This window comes from Bos taurus, chromosome 4 (genome assembly GCF_002263795.3).
Source record: "Bos taurus isolate L1 Dominette 01449 registration number 42190680 breed Hereford chromosome 4, ARS-UCD2.0, whole genome shotgun sequence".
NCBI classification, from domain to species: Eukaryota; Metazoa; Chordata; class Mammalia; order Artiodactyla; family Bovidae; genus Bos; species Bos taurus.
This window is the reverse complement of record NC_037331.1, coordinates 76,773,207-76,791,084: the sequence shown is the minus strand read 5'-3', so window position 1 is coordinate 76,791,084 and position 17,878 is coordinate 76,773,207. Positions and strand designations below refer to the sequence as shown.

Here is a 17,878-nt window from a genome sequence, read left to right as displayed (position 1 = left end):
TCTTGCCTGAATCCCAGGGACGGCAGAGCCTGGTGGGCTGCTGTCTATGAGGTCGCACAGAGTCGGACACGACTGAAGTGACTTAGCAGCAGCAGCAGCAGAGTGTTTAGAATAGAGCCTGGTGACGCTAGTGGTAATGAACCTGCCTGCCGATGCAGGAGACATAAGAGACCACAGGTTCCATCCTTGGGTCGGGAAGATCCCCTGGAGGAGGGCATGGCAACCCACTCCAGTATTCTTGCCTGGACAATCCCATAGATAGAGGAGCTTGGTGGGCCACAGTCTGTGGGGTCGCAAAGAGTCAGACATGACTGAAGTGACTTAGCACACACGCGTAAATAAGCACTAATGTTAAGTTAACAGCAACCACAGTGTAATAAAGCCATGTGAAAGAATGGATCTATATATACTGTGGAGTACAGCTCTCTATCTGTGAGTGTGTGTGTCAGTGGGTGCACATATACCCACCATATACGCTTAAAGATACAGAAGTCAGTAACAGTGGCAGATATTGGGGAGGGCGTCTGGGGGACTGAGACCTCAAAACTTCAAAGCAGTTCAGTTTCTGTGAGATTCTAGCTGTAACGTGCATGTTATGATTCCTATCTTACCTGGTGCCTACCCACATCTCCCTGTGGGGAGTCCCAGATAGGCCATGGGATTGTGCATGGTCTCTGTAAGTGTTCATTAGAATTCTCGCTGGTACATCATTTTTTAATGTTCTCATCAGTGTCTGACTAGTTCTAATCTTTTCTTTAGTCAATGTGATAAAGGAGTTTATGTAAAAGCAATTCATCATAAATAAAGAACTCTCAGACTTCTGTAAAGACCTACAGTTTTTCTAATGTTTTTTTCAGTCTTTCTGCTGGTTTTGGTACCATCTATCGTGATGTGGGGTCAGTTAAGAAGATCTGTAGCAGGAAAAGAGAGGCCTGCTTGGCTGAGGCTCTCATTTCTAAGAACACACCTAGGATTTCCCCTTCTACATTTTTCTCCTAAGGAAACCATCAGATGCAAACTATTTTTGTATAAGAATGTTTATCAAAACCAACAAGTCTTTGTATAAATTTTGGCAAAACTGTAGGAGACAGTATTATATAATCATTAAAATATTTAATATCCTGGTGAAACAGTCACAGTATGGTGAGTGAAAATGCAGGGCACCCTTGCTGCTGGGGAAGGGTGCGTGGCCCAGCCACTTTGGAGAGCGCTTGCGGGTATTCGAGTGTAGAGCTCAGACCCTGTGGCTTAGTTTTCCCTTCCTAGGAGGACTCAAGTGTTTGCACATAACTCAAGTGTTTGCTGGAGAAAACCGGTGTAGGACTGTGTACAGTAACAGTGTATTAATCATAAGTTGGAAACAACATCCACAGACAGGAGAATGGATAAATGAACTGTGGTACCATTTAGTACTTAGATTTCACCACTACTGCTAGGAAAGTAGAGGTCCATGTTTCATCCTGGATGATTTGAACAGAAAGCAAGTTGAAAAGAATCTGTACAGCATATAGAGTATGCTATCATATGTAAGGTACATAAAAAGTATATCTCTGTAGTTTAAAAGACATGGAAATACTCTTCCAAAATGTTAGTGTTATGAAAACCAAAAAGAGTAAGGAGCCTTCCAGATTAAGGGCGACCACAGAGAGGTGGTAACTAATGCACAGTGAAGTGCTGGATTGAGTACCGGGCTGAGGCAGGAAAGGCTGGATATCATTAGGACTATTGAAATGTGTATACTGAGGAGTCTTATAACAGTATTCTGTAATGTTAAACTGAGTGAACTGAGAACTGCACTATGGCTGGTAAGGCTTTGTCCATGTTTTAAGGACTAGGGACAGTCTTTTGGTCTACAACTTACCTGAAAATGGTTCAGAAAAAATGTGTGTGTGTGAGTGTGTGTGTGTAACGGAAAGAGCCTGTATAATAAAAGGGGCAAAATAGGAACCGTTGTTGAATCTGAATAAAGAATCTGGGAGTTCTCTGTAGCTCCAACTTTTTCGTGAGCCTGAAATGATACCAGTAAGCCTTTTTAATTTTAATAATCAGGACTTCCCTGGTGGCTCCGACAGTAAAGCATCTGCCTACAATGCAGGAGACCCAGTTTCAATCCCTGGGTGGGGAAGATCCCCTGGAGAAGGAAATGGCAACCCACTCCAGTATTGTTGCCTGGAAAATCCCGTGGACAGAGGAGCCTGGTAGCCTGCAGTCCATGGGATTGTAGAGTCAGACATGACTGAGCGACTTCACTAAACCTAAGAAGGGGCTTCCCTGGTGACTCAGTGGTAAAGAATCCACCTGCAATGCAGGAGACTTGAGTTACAGTTCTGGGTCAGGAAGATCCCCTGGAGAAGGAAATGGCAATCCACTTCTGTTATTCTTGCCTGGAGAATTCCATGGACAGAGGAGCCTAGTGGGCTACTGTCCTGGGGTTGCAAAGAGTTGGACATGACAGCTATCGATGTACTGTTTATGGACATATGGGATACATATAGCAACGTGTGGAAACCGTGTCGTCTACTTTCAGGGCCATGTAGTATCATACTTTTTGGATGTTTGAAGTAGTTCATAAAAATAAATTTTAAATGCAAAGTATAAAATTACAAATATATGATAAAGTTTTAATGTATCTAAGTGATGAGACCTTTAAATTTTCTTTTCAAAGAAAAAATACTCATGTTAGTGAACAGAGTGCAAAATTATAGAAATAGTAGGATCTGAAATTTTATATTTATATTGGCATGTGTATTCATGCAAAAAAAATCGTCTAGAAAGGAAAGCATCAAGATATTTACACTGAAACCGGTAGAATATAGATGATTTTAATTTTTCATACTCTCTTCCAAACTGTTCAACATGTATGAATTTTGTTACCAGAATAGGAAAAAAAAATTTTTTTTTTTAAATAGCCCTTTAGGGACTGTCTCAAGCGTAGGCCACACGCAGCCAGGTGACCTCCAGCAGGTGGCCTTTGGCTCTGCCCTGCCTGCCATTAGCCCCACCCTCACCCTCAGACATATCCACTCTCACCCCAGCCCTGTCCCCACCATGCCATTGGCCTGGGGGTAGGCTTGCCCTGGCCCACCCTCCTTCTGTCCTGCTAATGCTTAGCAGCGTGCCCAATCCCCCTGGCCAAGCTGCCTGTCCCTTGCAGATCGGCTTCACCACAGACCCGCGAATGGCCCGCTCCTCACCCTACCCCACTGATGTGGCCCGAGTGGTGAATGCCCCTATCTTCCACGTGAACTCGGATGACCCGGAGGCAGTCATGTATGTGTGCAAAGTTGCAGCTGAGTGGAGGAGCACCTTCCACAAGGATGTGGTGGTGGACCTGGTGAGTGACCTTAGCTTGTGTCCTGGAGAGAGGGGTTAGGGCTCCCTAGGGCCAGGGCACACCTCCCTTCCCCTCCCAAGAGTTCCTGTGTCTTTGGGTGACCCAACCTGGGCAACAAGGTAATTGGGGTCCTGTCCCAAGATAGTCCCAGGTCACTCTTGTTTCATCTTGGGGGACAGTCAAAGCAATTCTAATGTGTGAAGGAGCAGGAGATAGGACCATATTTCTAGAGGTCAACTGAGGTGTCACCCAGGAGAAATGGGATAGCTCCTCATAGGTCCTGGGTCCCGACCGACATGGGCCCTGATGCTGGGGTCTCCCGGTGTGCCCAGGTGTGTTATCGGCGCAATGGCCACAACGAGATGGATGAGCCCATGTTCACCCAGCCGCTGATGTACAAGCAGATCCGCAAACAGAAGCCCGTGCTGCAGAAGTACGCAGAGTTGCTGGTGTCGCAGGGCGTGGTCAACCAGCCTGAGTATGAGGTGCGTCCCTGGCCCTGTCCTGGTGGCTCTTTCCGGAGCCAAGGAGGGATGGAGAAGACCCGCCACAGGGCCAGTGCTCACTTCTGCAGAGCACTTAGGGTCCTAGTGAGAACGTGTGAAATATTTACAACTACAGCATTTCAGCACATAACCTGGAAGGTCCAGGCTACTGAGGGGTTAGTTACATGAGGGAGGTGGGACCTGAGAGGACTTCACCGTGGCCTCTGAGGCCCGTGGAACCCAGTGCAGAGGGGTGAGGGGGAGAGAGGGTGGTGAGGGACCCACTTGTGAGCTGGTCTCTCTGGCTGGTCATGAGAGGGAAGGCCCATGCAGGGTGATGGAGAGAGACGAGCGGTGTGGGTCATGAGCATGCAGAGTCAGGGGCCTGTGAATGAGGGTGGTGCTGGGATCAGGGCAGGTGCCGAGATGGCACTCAGGTTCAGTCCTCCTGAGGCTATGCTTGGAGCCCGAGAACTGGACCAATTCATCAGGAAGACTGGAGGGAGGGTAAGTAGGACCCACAGTCTGCAGTGGAGAAGAAGCCGTTGGGACGGAAACACTGTACTAGGCTTCCCACAGATCTCCCAGAGGTGATGCGTGTTGGGAGGAGAACCCGGGGGCCCGTGGGGTCTGAGGGACTCCGCACTGGGAAAGTGCCAGTGTGTGCTGGCTCGGTGTGTGCTGGCTGGGTGCCCGGCATGCCCTGTGCACAGCAGCCCTGACGGCTGCGTTGTGCCCAATCCTCTAGGAGGAGATCTCCAAATATGACAAGATCTGTGAGGAGGCCTTCGCCAGGTCCAAGGACGAAAAGATCTTGCACATCAAGCACTGGCTGGACTCCCCCTGGCCTGGTGAGTGAGGCATGCCACCGGTGAACCTCTTCCGCCCACACCCCATGGGTCCCAGAATTGGACTCCCGACTGCCATTCTCAAGGGAAGAAGATCTCGGCCACCTCTCAGCAGCATTTCACATGTCCACAGTTCCTATGTCAGCCTGCCCTTTCTGTCCCAGGCTTCTTCACCCTGGACGGGCAGCCGAGGAGCATGACCTGCCCCTCCACGGGCCTGACGGAGGACATTCTCACACACATTGGGAACGTGGCCAGCTCCGTGCCTGTGGAGGATTTCACCATTCACGGAGGTGAGGGTGCCCTGCCCCACCTCTGCCACCACCCGGGCCTTCCGAAGTAGTGCTGACTCCCCTCTGGCCTAAGACTGGTCCCCACCTGGCTCAGGTTCCTGCCTCGTTCAAGGCCGAGCAAGGTGGTGGGATGAGGGTCGCCCTGTCACCTCACCCCTGCCCCGGTGTGGTCCTCAGCCAGCAGAGCGGTGGATGAAGGCACAGGATGTCACAGCCTCCCTGGTCCAGACGCCACTCCTCTGGCAACTCTGGACCCCAGAAGCTGGGGCTGTAGGGAGCTCTTGTCCTAAGAGAGTGTTCGGGGCGGCTGGTGAACACTGTCTGCCTCTGCAGGGCTGAGCCGGATCCTGAAGACCCGTGGGGAGCTGGTGAAGAACAGGACTGTGGACTGGGCTCTGGCGGAGTACATGGCTTTTGGCTCCCTACTGAAGGAGGGCATCCATATCCGGCTGAGCGGCCAGGATGTGGAGCGGGGCACTTTTAGGTAATGGCCTTGGTGTTCTTGTGGGCCCTTCAGAGTGGAGGAGACACAAAAGAAGGGCTGTGGTGTTTGTCTTCCAGAAGAAAATCACTGCCAGGAAGCAGTCATTAGATCCCATTGTCTCAGGCCCAGAAGCACCCTATTCCTGCTCTGATCAGATGCTTCTGTTAAGAACCAGGCTCTGTGCCCCCAGCAGCGGCTGTGCATGGAGTCTAGTCTGAGCTGCGTGCAGGGCTGGGTCCTGCCTGCTAATCTATGCTGTTCTGCCGCAGCCATCGCCACCACGTCCTGCATGACCAGAACGTGGACAAGAGAACCTGCATCCCCATGAACCACCTCTGGCCCAACCAGGCCCCCTACACCGTGTGCAACAGCTCACTGTCCGAGTACGGGGTCCTGGGTGAGCACTGGGGCCTGCAAGGCCCACCTCCCTTTCCTCCCCAGCCACCCTCTCCCCACTGCTTCCCCGACCACCCCTTCTTCCCTTTTCACCCCCTCCTCCCCACCTCCCCTTCCCACCCACCAGCTGACTGCTGTCTGGTCTCCTCCCTTCCTCCTACTCTGCAGGCTTCGAGCTGGGTTTTGCAATGGCCAGTCCTAACGCCCTGGTCCTCTGGGAGGCCCAGTTTGGTGACTTCCATAACACGGCCCAGTGCATCATCGACCAGTTCATCTGCCCAGGACAAGCCAAGTGGGTGCGGCAGAACGGCATTGTGCTGCTGCTGCCCCATGGCATGGAGGGCATGGTGAGCCCCCTACCCCTTCCCTGGCAGACCTAGGAAGGGCCTGCCTGGGACCCTGGTCCCGAGACTGGCAGGTGCAGGCTCTGCTGGTGTTTCCCACCTGCCTTGGAGGCAAGAGGCAGGCCCTGCTCTGTTCTGGGTAAGAAGTGGGGGTGTGGCTGGGCCTCTTGGGTTCAGGCAGTCCCTGTGCTCTCCCTCCCTCCTCCCCCAGGCCCTGTGAGGGGTTTTCTTAACACTCCGATTTGGAAGCCATGAGGAGCCAGGAGTACTGGGCCCTGTCCTGATGTGGAAACTTCCCCTCCACTCCATAGGCAGAAGAAGGAATTAAACTATTGGCAGGAAAGAGATAACTTGGTGTTTTTCAGACCAGAAATGAGAAAGTTGGTTAAGGAAGAGAAGTACTGAATGCAGCTGTCAGAATGGGGGAAGCTCCTCATCTGTAACTTGTGTGTCTGGTTCCAGGGCCCAGAACATTCCTCCGCCAGGCCAGAGAGGTTCCTGCAGATGTGCAATGATGATCCAGACGTCCTACCGGTAAGTAGCCACCACCTGGGCGTCTGTGGGCGCCTCTGAAGGTACCAGTGCTCTGTCCCTCTCAGGAGTCACAGGTGGGCCCAAGCCTGCTTGTGTCCTGGAAATGAGAGGCCTCTTCAGAGCATAGAAGATACTACCAGACTGCTTCCTGCAGCAGAAGCTTTTAGGAGTAGTACTGTCTGTGTTTTGATTCAGGCAAGTTATTTATTGCAGCTTTCAGGATCTTAGTTCCCTGGCCTGGGATTGAACCTGTGCGCTCAGGAGTGACAGCTCAGAGTCCTAACCACTAGACCGCCAGGGAGTTCCCTAGGCAAACATTTTAGAGGAAAGAACTCTGGGGTGATTTTAGTGAAACTCCAAGAGCTGAGAGGAAATTACTGGGAGTCAGTTTCTAAGGAAAGTCTGAATTGGTTTTAGCTAGACCCTGTGTCTGTCCTAGGCCAGGCAGTAGTTTTCAGAGACATAGGGATAAATGTGGGACTGAGAATTCCATTCAGAGCTTAGAGCTGGCTGGCTGAGCTCCGTCAGTGTCCCCTTTGTGTGCTTCTCATAGGGAGCTGAGGTGCCTGAGGCTGGGACCCGGGGCCTTCTGAAGCTGTCTGCCTCAGTACCTCCCACAGCAGGGTGCTTAGAGCCACTGGGCCTCTGGCCTTTTCCCTCTTTGCTATAGGACCTTAAGGAAGCCAACTTTGACATAAATCAGCTGTATGATTGCAACTGGGTTGTCGTCAACTGCTCCACCCCTGGCAACTTCTTCCACGTGCTACGTCGCCAGATTCTCCTGCCCTTCCGGAAGCCGGTCAGTTGAGGGTATCCCTGCTCAGAGAGGCCTGGCCTGAGGACTCCAGGGTCCCAGCCCAATGGGAGGATGGACATGTGAGCGGGGGGTTGTAGGTGGTGTGTTGAGCTTGGAGGAGAGGTGAACCCCCTCGGGGGCCGAAGGAACAGAGGGTCCTCAGGAAGCAAGCTCCTTGGCAGGGTGTTGAAGGGTGAGTGGGAGTGTGTGTGAAGGGTCCAAGGGGAGAATGCCTCCTGCTGCTGCCAGTCACCGTGCAGGGCCAGGCAGGCCCATGGAGCAGGGCAGCCCTGGCCACAGGCAGGGATGCCCAGGAAAGGCTCAGGTGTCCTTCCCAGGTAGAGGGTAGTGGTGCCAAGGGTTCTGAGCAGACTAGGGCGGGCCCTGGAGGAGAGGGTGCCTAGCTGAGCAGAGCCCAGCATCTCAGGGCAGAGGAAGAGAGCCCGGGGGCAAACAGCATTATCCTGTTTGCTCTTTTCACCTCAGACCTGTGCTCCTCCTGATTATAGAGCCAGGAGGGCAGCAGGAGGGCCTGTTCTGAAGACAGGCCTGGGCAGCCCCTTACTGCCCTCCTTCTGGAATACTTAGAACCTGGTCTGTCATGAGCCTGTGCTTCTGTCTTTCAGTTAATCATCTTCACCCCAAAGTCCCTGCTGCGGCATCCCGAAGCCAGGTCCAACTTTGACGAGATGCTTCCAGGTAGGCGTCAGGGGGCTGGGCATTTGGAGGGGGTCTTAACTGCTGCTGTGTAGGGGGCTTGTCAGTCTCACTGTGGTCCTTGCCACATTTTTGGTTATTGGGTAAAGACCAATAACAGGGTGTTATTGGTCAGACGACCAATACGACAGCCAGGACAGAACACGACAGCCAGGGTGTCAGAGCTTGTGTGCAGATTGGTCCAACAGCGTGTCTTCTCTTGTCCCACCAGGGTCCACAGCCTTTGCTGGGTGCATCCCTAGGACTCTCTTAGAGGCAGTGAAATGAGTCCGAGGTTAGAGTGCACCCTGCTGCCCGAGCACTGCTCCTGGGGGCTGACAGCAGCCAGGGACAGAGGAAAGGCACTAGGTGGGTAGGGCCTGCCGCATAACACCCAGCTCAGTGGTGTGAGGTGAGGCCCACAGCATTGCAATTTCTTTCACCTGGACAGCAGACAGAGGCGGCTGGCAGCACGCAGCAACCCTGCACATCCCCACTTGCTGCCAGCCGTGGAGCCCCCTTTAGTTTTCTATCACGGTAAATCCTGTCTTTGGTTTTTTTCCCTTTTATTATTATTATGGTGAAATATGCATTATATAAAATTTACCATCTTAGCCACTTTTAAGTGTACAGTTCAGTGGCATTAATAAACACATTCACCGGACTTCCTTGGTAGTCCAGTGGTTAAGATGCAGCACTTCCACTGCACGAGGCACGGGTTTGATCCCTGGTTGAAGAAAGGCAACTCCCCCATCACCCCTTCTCCCCCAGCCGCTGGCGCCCACCATTCTGCCTTCTCTCTCTATAGGTTTGACTCCTCTAGGAACTGCATATAAGTGGAATTGTATAATATTTGTCTTTATGTGACTAGCTTATGATATCCTCAGGGTTCATCCATGTTGTAACATGTGTCAGAATTTCCTTCTTTTTAAAGCTGACTAGTATTCTGCTGTATGCATATGGTATATACACTTTTGTTTGTTCATCTGTCAGTGGACACCTGGGTTGCCTCCACATTTTAGCCATTGGGAATGATGCTGCTATGAACATGGGTGTACCAGTCTCTCTTCAAGACCTTGGATGTATACCAAGAGGCAGAATTGCTGGGTCACATGGTGACTCTTTACTGTAACGTGCTGTTTTCCATAGTGGTTCCCAAGAGCGCACAAGGTTCCAGTTTCTCCACATGGCTTGCCAGCAGTAGTACTGTTTTCTGTTTCTTTGTTTTGCAGTAGCCATCCTCATGACCGTGAAGTAATATCTCACTGCAATTTTGATTTTCATTTCCCTAATGATTAGTGATGTTGAGCATCTTTTCATGTGCTTGCTGGCCATCTGTATGTTGTCTTTGGAGAAATGTCATACGTCCTTGCCCATTTTTTAATTGGGTTGCTTATTTTGTTGTTGAGTTGTGTGATTTCTCTCCATTTACTGGATATAGATGCCTTATCAAATATATGACTTGCAACTATTTTCTTCCATCTTGTTGTCTTCTGATGTACAAATTTTTTTTAAATTTTCATAAAGTCCACTTTTTCTATTTTTTTCTTATGCTGCCTGTGCCTTTGAAGTCACATCTAAGAAATCCTTGTCAAATTCAGTGTTTATGTTTTGTAATTTCAGCTCTTGGTCTGCATTTAATCCATTTTGAGTCAGTGTTCTGTGTGGTGTAAGGGCCTACCTTCATTTGCATATGGGTATCCAGTTTTCCCAGCACCATTTGTTGAAGAGACTGTCCTTTCCCCATTGGATGTTACTGCTTCTCTTGGCAAAATCATCTGACCATAGAACATGAAGCTTTATTTCTGATCTCTGTTCTCTTCCACTGGTCTGTATATCTGTCTTTGTGCCAATACCATGCTCTGATATTGTAGCTTTGTAATAAGTTTTGAAATCAGGAAACATGAGTCCTCCAACTTTGTTTTTCTTTTTCAAGATAGTTTTGACTATTTAGAATCCTTTGGGATACCATGAATCTTAGGATGGATTTTATTTCTGCAAAAAAAATGTCCATGTCCTTGGGATTTTGATAAGGGATTGTGAATCTGTAGATTGCTTTGGTCGAATTAACATCGTGACAGTGTTAAGTCTCCCAGTCCATGAACACAAATGACTTTCCATTTATTGGTATCTTTAATTTCTTTCAGTAATGTTCTGTAGTTTTCAGTGTACAAGTTTTTCATTTTCTTGTTAAGTTTATTTCTAAGTGATTTTACTTATTTGATGCTGTTTCAAATTAGGATTTTTTTTTTACTTTCAGATGTTCATAGAAATAAAACTAAATTCTGAGTGTTAATTTTCTATCCTGTAATTTTGCTGAATTCATTTACTAGTTTTAACAAGTTTGTGTGTGTGTGTGTGTATGTGTGTGGAATCTTTAGGGGTTTCTACATATAAAACAAACAGATGATTTTACTTATTCCTTTACAATTTAGATACCTTTTATTTCTTTTCCTTGCCTAATTGCCCTGGCTAGAATTCCAGTGTTATGTTGAATAGAAGTGGTGAGAACGGACATTCTTGGCTTGTTTTGATCTTAGAGCAAATGCTTTCAATCTTTTGCAGATGAGTATGATGTTCACAGTGGGTGTCTCATGTCTGGCCTTTTTGTGTGTGAAGGTAGTTTCCTTCTAATCTAGCGTTTGCGTGTGTGGCGTGAATGTGAGCATGTCGTGTGCTGCGTATGTGTCACTCAGTGAACCCCTCATTTTGAATGCAGCTTTTCTGAAGTCAGCCTTGTTCCCAGAGGGATGGTTCAGGCCATGAGTATCTGAATATTTGTTCGGAAAGTTTTGGTATTTGTAAACTCAGGAGGAGTCTGAGCAAGAGCGGTCGTGGGGTGCTCTACCAGTCCTAGCTGTCCCCCATGTCTGAGGCAGATCGTTCTGAAGAATGAACCGATGTCACTTGCTCTCCAAGGCTGTTAGGCTACCGTGCCTGTTAGGCTCTCTCAGTGTGGATTAATTCAAGGACATCACAGGGCTGGTGGGAGGAGCAGTGTCCTAACCCTCAGAACCGTATGTTCTGGTGTCAGCCATGGTACAGCCCCACCTCACAGAGGGAAGGCCCTAGACACCCTCCGCCAAGTCCTGAGCAAACCCCCTGGCCATGGGGATTCTCTCGTAGGAACCCACTTCCAGCGGGTGATCCCAGAAGATGGCCCTGCAGCACAGAACCCAGGAAACGTCAAGAGACTTCTCTTCTGTACTGGCAAGGTGTACTATGACCTCACCCGAGAGCGCAAAGCGCGGACATGGTGGAGCAGGTGGCCATCACCAGGATCGAGCAGGTGAGGGCGTGTGGTTCCCAGACCAGTGCTGGCGATCCTCCTCCCGGTGATTGGGCCCTCGAGCTTTCCCAGAGTTTCTGGCACGGACGTCTTTTAGGGGTCACTGAGCTCCCTGCTGGGGACACCAGCCTTGCCCATTACTCTGAGCTCTTCTCCTGACAGTAGCTTCTCTCTCTCCCCCCAGCTGTCGCCTTTCCCCTTCGACCTCCTGCTGCAGGAGGTCCAGAAGTACCCCAGCGCTGAGCTGGCCTGGTGCCAGGAGGAGCACAAGAACCAAGGCTACTACGACTACGTGAAGCCCAGGCTGCGAACCACCATCAGCCGCGCCAAGCCTGTTGGTAAGGGCGCGGGCAGTCAGCTGGGGCCGGGGGAGGGTAACGAGCCCCGGTCCCCCTCAGTGGCCCTCAACGCTCACTGTCACCGCCCTCAGGTATGCTGGCCGGACCCAGCAGCAGCTCCAGCCACCGGCAACAAGAAGACCCACCTCACGGAGCTGCAGCGCCTCCTGGACACAGCCTTCGACCTGGACGCCTTCAAGAACTTCTCGTAGATGCCGCCTGGGCTGCTTGGGCCGCCCTGCACCTCACGACTGCCCCTCGCTTCCAACTAAAGCATCGTGCCTCCGCACTGCCCGCACCTCTGCCCGTCCATACCGCACGCACCCCGTGCTCACTTAGAACTAGGCTTGTTTGCCCCTCCTGTGCTTGGCTGCCCCCCAAGCCAGATGCCCCCCGGGCGCTACAGCTGCTGTCCAGCTGAACAGCCTCATGGAGACAGTGGGGAGCGGGAGGAGGAGAGGGAGCCCCTGCAGGTGTCCTGGGAGGGAAGATCTGCCCCCACCCCGTCCCCCCAGCTCACCCCACAGGACCGGCCTCATGCGGCATCCCCCTGTGCCAGCAGTCCTGGTCACCCCAGCAAGGGGTTCCCGCACCTGGACAAGGGTGGCCTCCTCTCCCCAAGCTGAGCCCCCAACGCCTCGCAGGAGTCGTCAGTGTCTGAGGGTTTGTGGGGTGGGTGGGCTCCGGCAGGACCCTCACCATGCGGTGGACCAAGGGCACTGCTGCAGGACGGCTGCTGGGAGATGGCCCGAGACTGACCTGGCACAGAGCGGGAGGGTCCACTCTGCAGCAACCACTTCCACCGCTCCAGAGGGTCCCGGCCCTGTGCGGGCCGTGCACACTCCACCACCTGGGGCTGGGTGTGGCCAGGAAGTGCCGCTCAGGGCCGGGGCGCCGGCTGCTCCTCTGGTCCTTCCCTTCACTTCCAAGCCACCTCCTTTCCTCTTCCCTTCAACGCGATGGAGACTCCGAAGCATTCTTCTCTCTGCTGTGCCAAGCTGGTCAGAGGGGGAGAGGAGGGGCAGGAGTGAGGGCAGCACAAGGCCAAGGGGCCAGCCTCCCTGACCCGTCACAGGACAAATTGATTTATTTATTTTGGTTAAAAAAAGTAACCGAACAATTTTGCATTGCATTTGGCTTGACCCATAAAATCTGAGTTCTCCCTGAGCCTGTGTATGGTGTCATTCTTTCTGCTTCGCCGTCTCCTCCAAAGAAAAGGCTACCACAGCATCTCTGCCCTGCCTGGGAAGCAGCTCTCCTCCCTGCCGGGCTCAGGTGGACCTCCCCCCTCCTGACCACCTCCCTCTGGTTGCCAGCAGCACCAGGTGATTGGCCACCATCCTCCTCCTCACCTGGCCTCTCCATCCTTATTGTTGCAGATAGTGTCTGATGCACCCTTATTTCTGAGTGTGCCCTGCTCCTAGTCCCCCAGCACACTCCACCTAAAAAAAGTACTCAGCCATCTGAGCCAGCGTGCATGGTGGGCTCACCCTAGGACACTGTTAGCACCCTTCAGGAGCCCAAGCCACTCATCGGACCTCGGGAGGGGAGCCATCATACCAGCCGAGCCTTCACAAGGCCCTGTCCCCTTTTGACAAGAGCCCCGCTGCCTTGAACCCACACCATGCCGGCCTTGGTTCCCTGGAGGGTAGACAGGTCTCAACACTGAAGGAAGGCTCAGGGGAAGGCCTGGGTGTGGACATAAGGGTAACTTCCATCATGGGGCCCCCTGACGTTCACCCAGTCTTCTGGACCACACCAGGGTCCCTTGTCCTTGAAGCCTTTTCAGAATGTCTTCATTTTGTCCAGGGGTTGCCCAAGGGTCCTCCCGACCTGCCATTGTCTCAGGCGGGTGGTGGGGAGGGAGTGGGAGATGGGACAGCTGTCCCTGTGGGCTTCAAAACCAGCACCCCATCCATCTGATGTGGTCAGCCAGGCAGGTTAGAGCTAAAAGAGACAAAAACAAATAGCTCAGGAGCCCCTTTCCTGGAGAGACTCCCAGCACTCTGAGGGGGCAGCTGTCCTGAACTCTGGGGAGTTAGAGTCCAGTCCAGAGCACAGAGAGCTAAGACACAAGATGGAAGCTGGGCCCTCACATCTTGCTGCTTCCAGTCTGGTCAGGGGGTGCAGGGGAGCCAAGAGCCCAAGGGGTCTGGTTACTTCCGGTAGGGGGGCTTCTGAGGGAGCCACCACCATGGGCCCTTCTTTCAGGGCTGGGGCCACAGGAATGGGGAAAGGGACTCAGCAGGTCTCTCCCACTCCCATGGTCCGAGGGGGTCTGCAGCCCTGCCCACATCCAGGGAGAGCAGACCTGAGGCTCTGAAAGATGAGGCATAATCAGACCATGCTGGGCCACACGCTGGGCAGAGACTACTCTGGTCAGCTCTGTTCTGCTTCAGTCACCAGTTGCCTCTTTCCTAAAATCAGAGCAATGGTGGGAAGGAAGGAACCTCACAGTCTAGGAGAGCAGCCTGTGACCTTACACGGGATTTTGAGGGGACCTGGACCAGTGTGCAGGTGCATGCACAAGTGTGCATGTCAGTGTGTGCACACGTGTATGTGTCTGACGTGCCTCTGTGTGTGTGTGTGTGTGCATAAGCGTGTGTGTGCCTGAGAGTGTGCCTGGGCCACTTGATGCAGATTCCTGTCCTTTCTGGATATAAAGGCCCATCTCCCATCTGCACCTGTGAAAGTATCGGAAGAGGGTCAGCATGCCTGGCAGGAGGGGCTGTCCCTGGGAGGGGCACCCAGGACAGGTGGGCCTGAGCCAAGGAGGAGCCAAGGGGTTCAAGTCCCAGCCATGTGGGTTAGAGTCTCAAGGTGAGGTGAACGGTTTCATTGGGAGGTGCTGATGGACCTTTCAAGAACCAGAGAAGCCGTGCAGGAGCATCTGAGTTTCCAGTGACTGTCATAACAAATCACAGTACCACAAACCGGAGGTGGGGTGGGGGACCATAGGAACTCACACTGTCAGTCTGGAGGCCAGTCTCTGAAAGTGAGGTGTTGACAGGGCCATGCTCCCTCTGCAGGCTCCAAGGAATCTTCCCATTCCCAGGCTGGTGGCCTCACGACTGCTATCTCAGCTCTGTGGTCACATTTCTGTCTGTGTCTCCATCTCTAAGCTCACCTAGCCTTTCTCTGATGTTTTCAGTGTCCACCTGAAGAATGCAGGATAAACTCATCCTCTCATAACTCACACCCTTTGCCATATGAGGTGATAGATATTCAAGGGACTAGGATGTGGACGTGTTTTGGGGGGGCTTCCATTTTGCCTACCGTATGGAGCTACATCCAAGGACAAGAAGCAGGTACTACTGTCAGCAGATAAGATAGGGGGTCCCCAGAGAAAAATGAACCAGGCATGGGTTTCTTGGCATAAGAGAAGCTATTTTTTTTTAAATCGGTTTTCTTTGGCTACACCGGGTCTTAGTATCAGCACACAGATCTTTTAGTCACAGCATGCTAATTCTTAGTTCTAGCATGTGGGATCTAGTTCCCTGACCAGGGATCAAACCCAGGCCCCCTGTATTGGGAGAGTGGAACGTTTGCCTCTGGACCACCAGAGAAATCCCTAAGAGAAGCCATTTTGTGACGTAAGCTTGGTTACGGTGCTTGCCCTTGAACAACCCACTCCAGTATTCTTGCCTGGAAAATCCCATGGACGGAAGAGCCTGGTAGGCTACAGTCCATGGGGTCGCAAGGAATCGGACACGACTGAGCGACTTCACTTCACTTCAAGGGGGAAAAAGATCGATGGTTATCAGGCAAGAGAAGTAACAATAGCTAAGATAACAGGTCACTTGTAAAGATTTCCAGTTCTAGTTCTTTGGTAAAGACTGGGAAGCACTTTCCTGAGCTGTTTTGCAGAATTTAAGCCCGCCTCAGGCATTCAACTATCAGATCAACTGGAAACTGCGGTTGATGATAATGATGATAATGTTAACCTTTTCTGACTCCCATGTGTGTGTGTTAATTCTTCAGTCCTGTCTGACTCTTTGTGACCTCGTGGACTGTGTAGCCATGGGATTTTCCAGGCAAGAATACTGGAGTGGATTGCCATTCCCTTCTCCGGGGGATCTTTCCACCCAAGGATTGAATGGGCTCTGACCCCCATGCATTCAACCAACTAAAGCCTGGACTCTGTCCACTGCCCAAGCCCTTTTATGGACATGCATGTTGTTGTTGTTCAGTCGCTTAGTGTCCAACTCTTTGCCACCCCATGGACTGGAGCACGCCAGGCTTCCCTGTCCATCACCCACTCCCAGAGTTTACTCAAACTCATGTCCATCGAGTTGGTGATGCCATCCAACCATCTCATCCTCTGTCATCCCCTTATCTTCCGGCCTTCAATCTTTCCCAGCATTAGTCTTTTCTAAGGAGTCAGCACTTCACATTAGGTGGCCAAAGCATTGGAACTTTAACTTCAGCATCAGTCCTTTCAATGAATATTCAGGACTGATTTCCTTTAGGATTGACTGATTTGATCTCCTTGCAGTCCAAGGGATTCTCAAGAGTCTTCTCTAACACCACAGTTCAAAAGCATCAATTCCTCAGCGCTCAGCTTTCTTTATGGTCCAACTCTCACATCTATACATGACCACTGGAAAAACCATAGCTTTGACTAGATGGATCTTTGTTGGCAAAGTAATGTCTCTGTTTTTTAATATGCTGTCTAGGTTGGTCATAGCTTTTCTTCCAAGGAGCAAGTGTCTTTTAATCTCATGGGTGCAATCACCATTGGCAGTGATTTTGGAGCCCCCAAAAAATAAAGTCTGTCATGTTTCCATGTTCCCATCTATTTCCATGAAGTGATGGACCAGATTCCATGATCTTCATTTTTGAATGTTGAGCTTTAAGCAGCTTTTTCACTCTACTTTCACTTTCATCAAGAGGCTTTTAGTTCCTCTTCGCTTTCTGCCATAAGGGTGGTGTCATCTGCATATCTGAGGTTATTGATATTTCTCCCAGCAATCTTGATTCCAGCTTGTGTTTCTTCCAGTCTAGCGTTTCTCATGATGTACTCTGCATATAAGTTAAATAAACAGGGTGACAATATACAGCCTTGACGTACTCCTTTTCCTATTTGGAACCAGAAAGGTCTATAACTATCCCCAAACCACACAGTTAAAAAGTGGAAGAGCCAGGTTTCAAATGAAGCCATCTAAGAGAACTGGTCTAATCTCAGTACACACTGCAACTTGATTAAAAAAAAAAAAAAAGCAAGTGAGAAAAAGTCAAGAATATAGTGTACCAACATATACAATGGGTGCAGGCAATATGAAGTAATTGAAAGAGACGCCCAAAGGAGGAAAAGAGACCAAATTAAACCAAATACATAGAAAACAAGGATTTTCCTTATTTTTTCTAGAAAGCCCCTCCTAAGTCAAGACATGCATGATGAAAATAAACAATGTTTATGGCAAATTCTTATCTCAATTCATCATTCTCTATATTTGAATAAGAATCAATAGGAAAAGTAATTAAATACAATATTTCAACACTGGGTAAACAACTGGAATATAACATACATTTTACATTCTAGATTTGGTTTATTAGTAAGCTTCAATCACAAGATTATGGTGATTTATGAAAATAAAACTATGATTATAATATTTCTATGTTCTTTTGAATTATTATTCTAGATTAATTTCTCAAAAATATGATATAAAGAGAATATTTAAACTTTTAAATTAAATATTTCAAATAAAACATTTATATTTATTATACTAATAGAAAGCTTTTTAAATGGCTTTATAATTCACAATTAAGGTTTTAGCCTAATAACACAATGTAAAATATGCATACATATACGCTAACATGGGCTTCCTCTGTGTCTCAGGGGTAATGAATTCATCTACAATGCAGGAGATATAAGAGATGCCAGTTGGATCTCCAGGTCTGGAAGATCCCCTGAAGCAGGGCATGGCAACCCAACCACTCCAGTATTCTTGCCTGGAGAATTCCATGGACCAAAGAGCCTGGAGGGCTAGAGTCCACAGGACCACAAAGAACTGGATATGACTGAAGCGAATTAGTATGCA

General features: G+C 50.2%; 1 protein-coding gene across 1 annotated transcript in view; it reads left to right on the top strand.

The window, feature by feature from the left end:
* LOC132342072 (2-oxoglutarate dehydrogenase complex component E1-like) overlaps nt 1-13,004 on the top strand; it is a 66,576-nt gene extending 53,572 nt beyond the window's left edge. The window contains 14 exon segments of the mRNA XM_059885919.1: nt 3,155-3,334; nt 3,667-3,819; nt 4,568-4,670; nt 4,832-4,960; nt 5,294-5,444; nt 5,714-5,841; nt 6,009-6,187; nt 6,647-6,718; nt 7,389-7,517; nt 8,141-8,213; nt 11,337-11,459; nt 11,462-11,499; nt 11,684-11,833; nt 11,930-13,004. Coding sequence (XP_059741902.1) covers nt 3,155-3,334; nt 3,667-3,819; nt 4,568-4,670; nt 4,832-4,960; nt 5,294-5,444; nt 5,714-5,841; nt 6,009-6,187; nt 6,647-6,718; nt 7,389-7,517; nt 8,141-8,213; nt 11,337-11,459; nt 11,462-11,499; nt 11,684-11,833; nt 11,930-12,049 — 1,728 coding nt within the window. The 3' untranslated portion in view covers nt 12,050-13,004.
* Nucleotides 13,005-17,878: the final 4,874 nt, after the last annotated feature.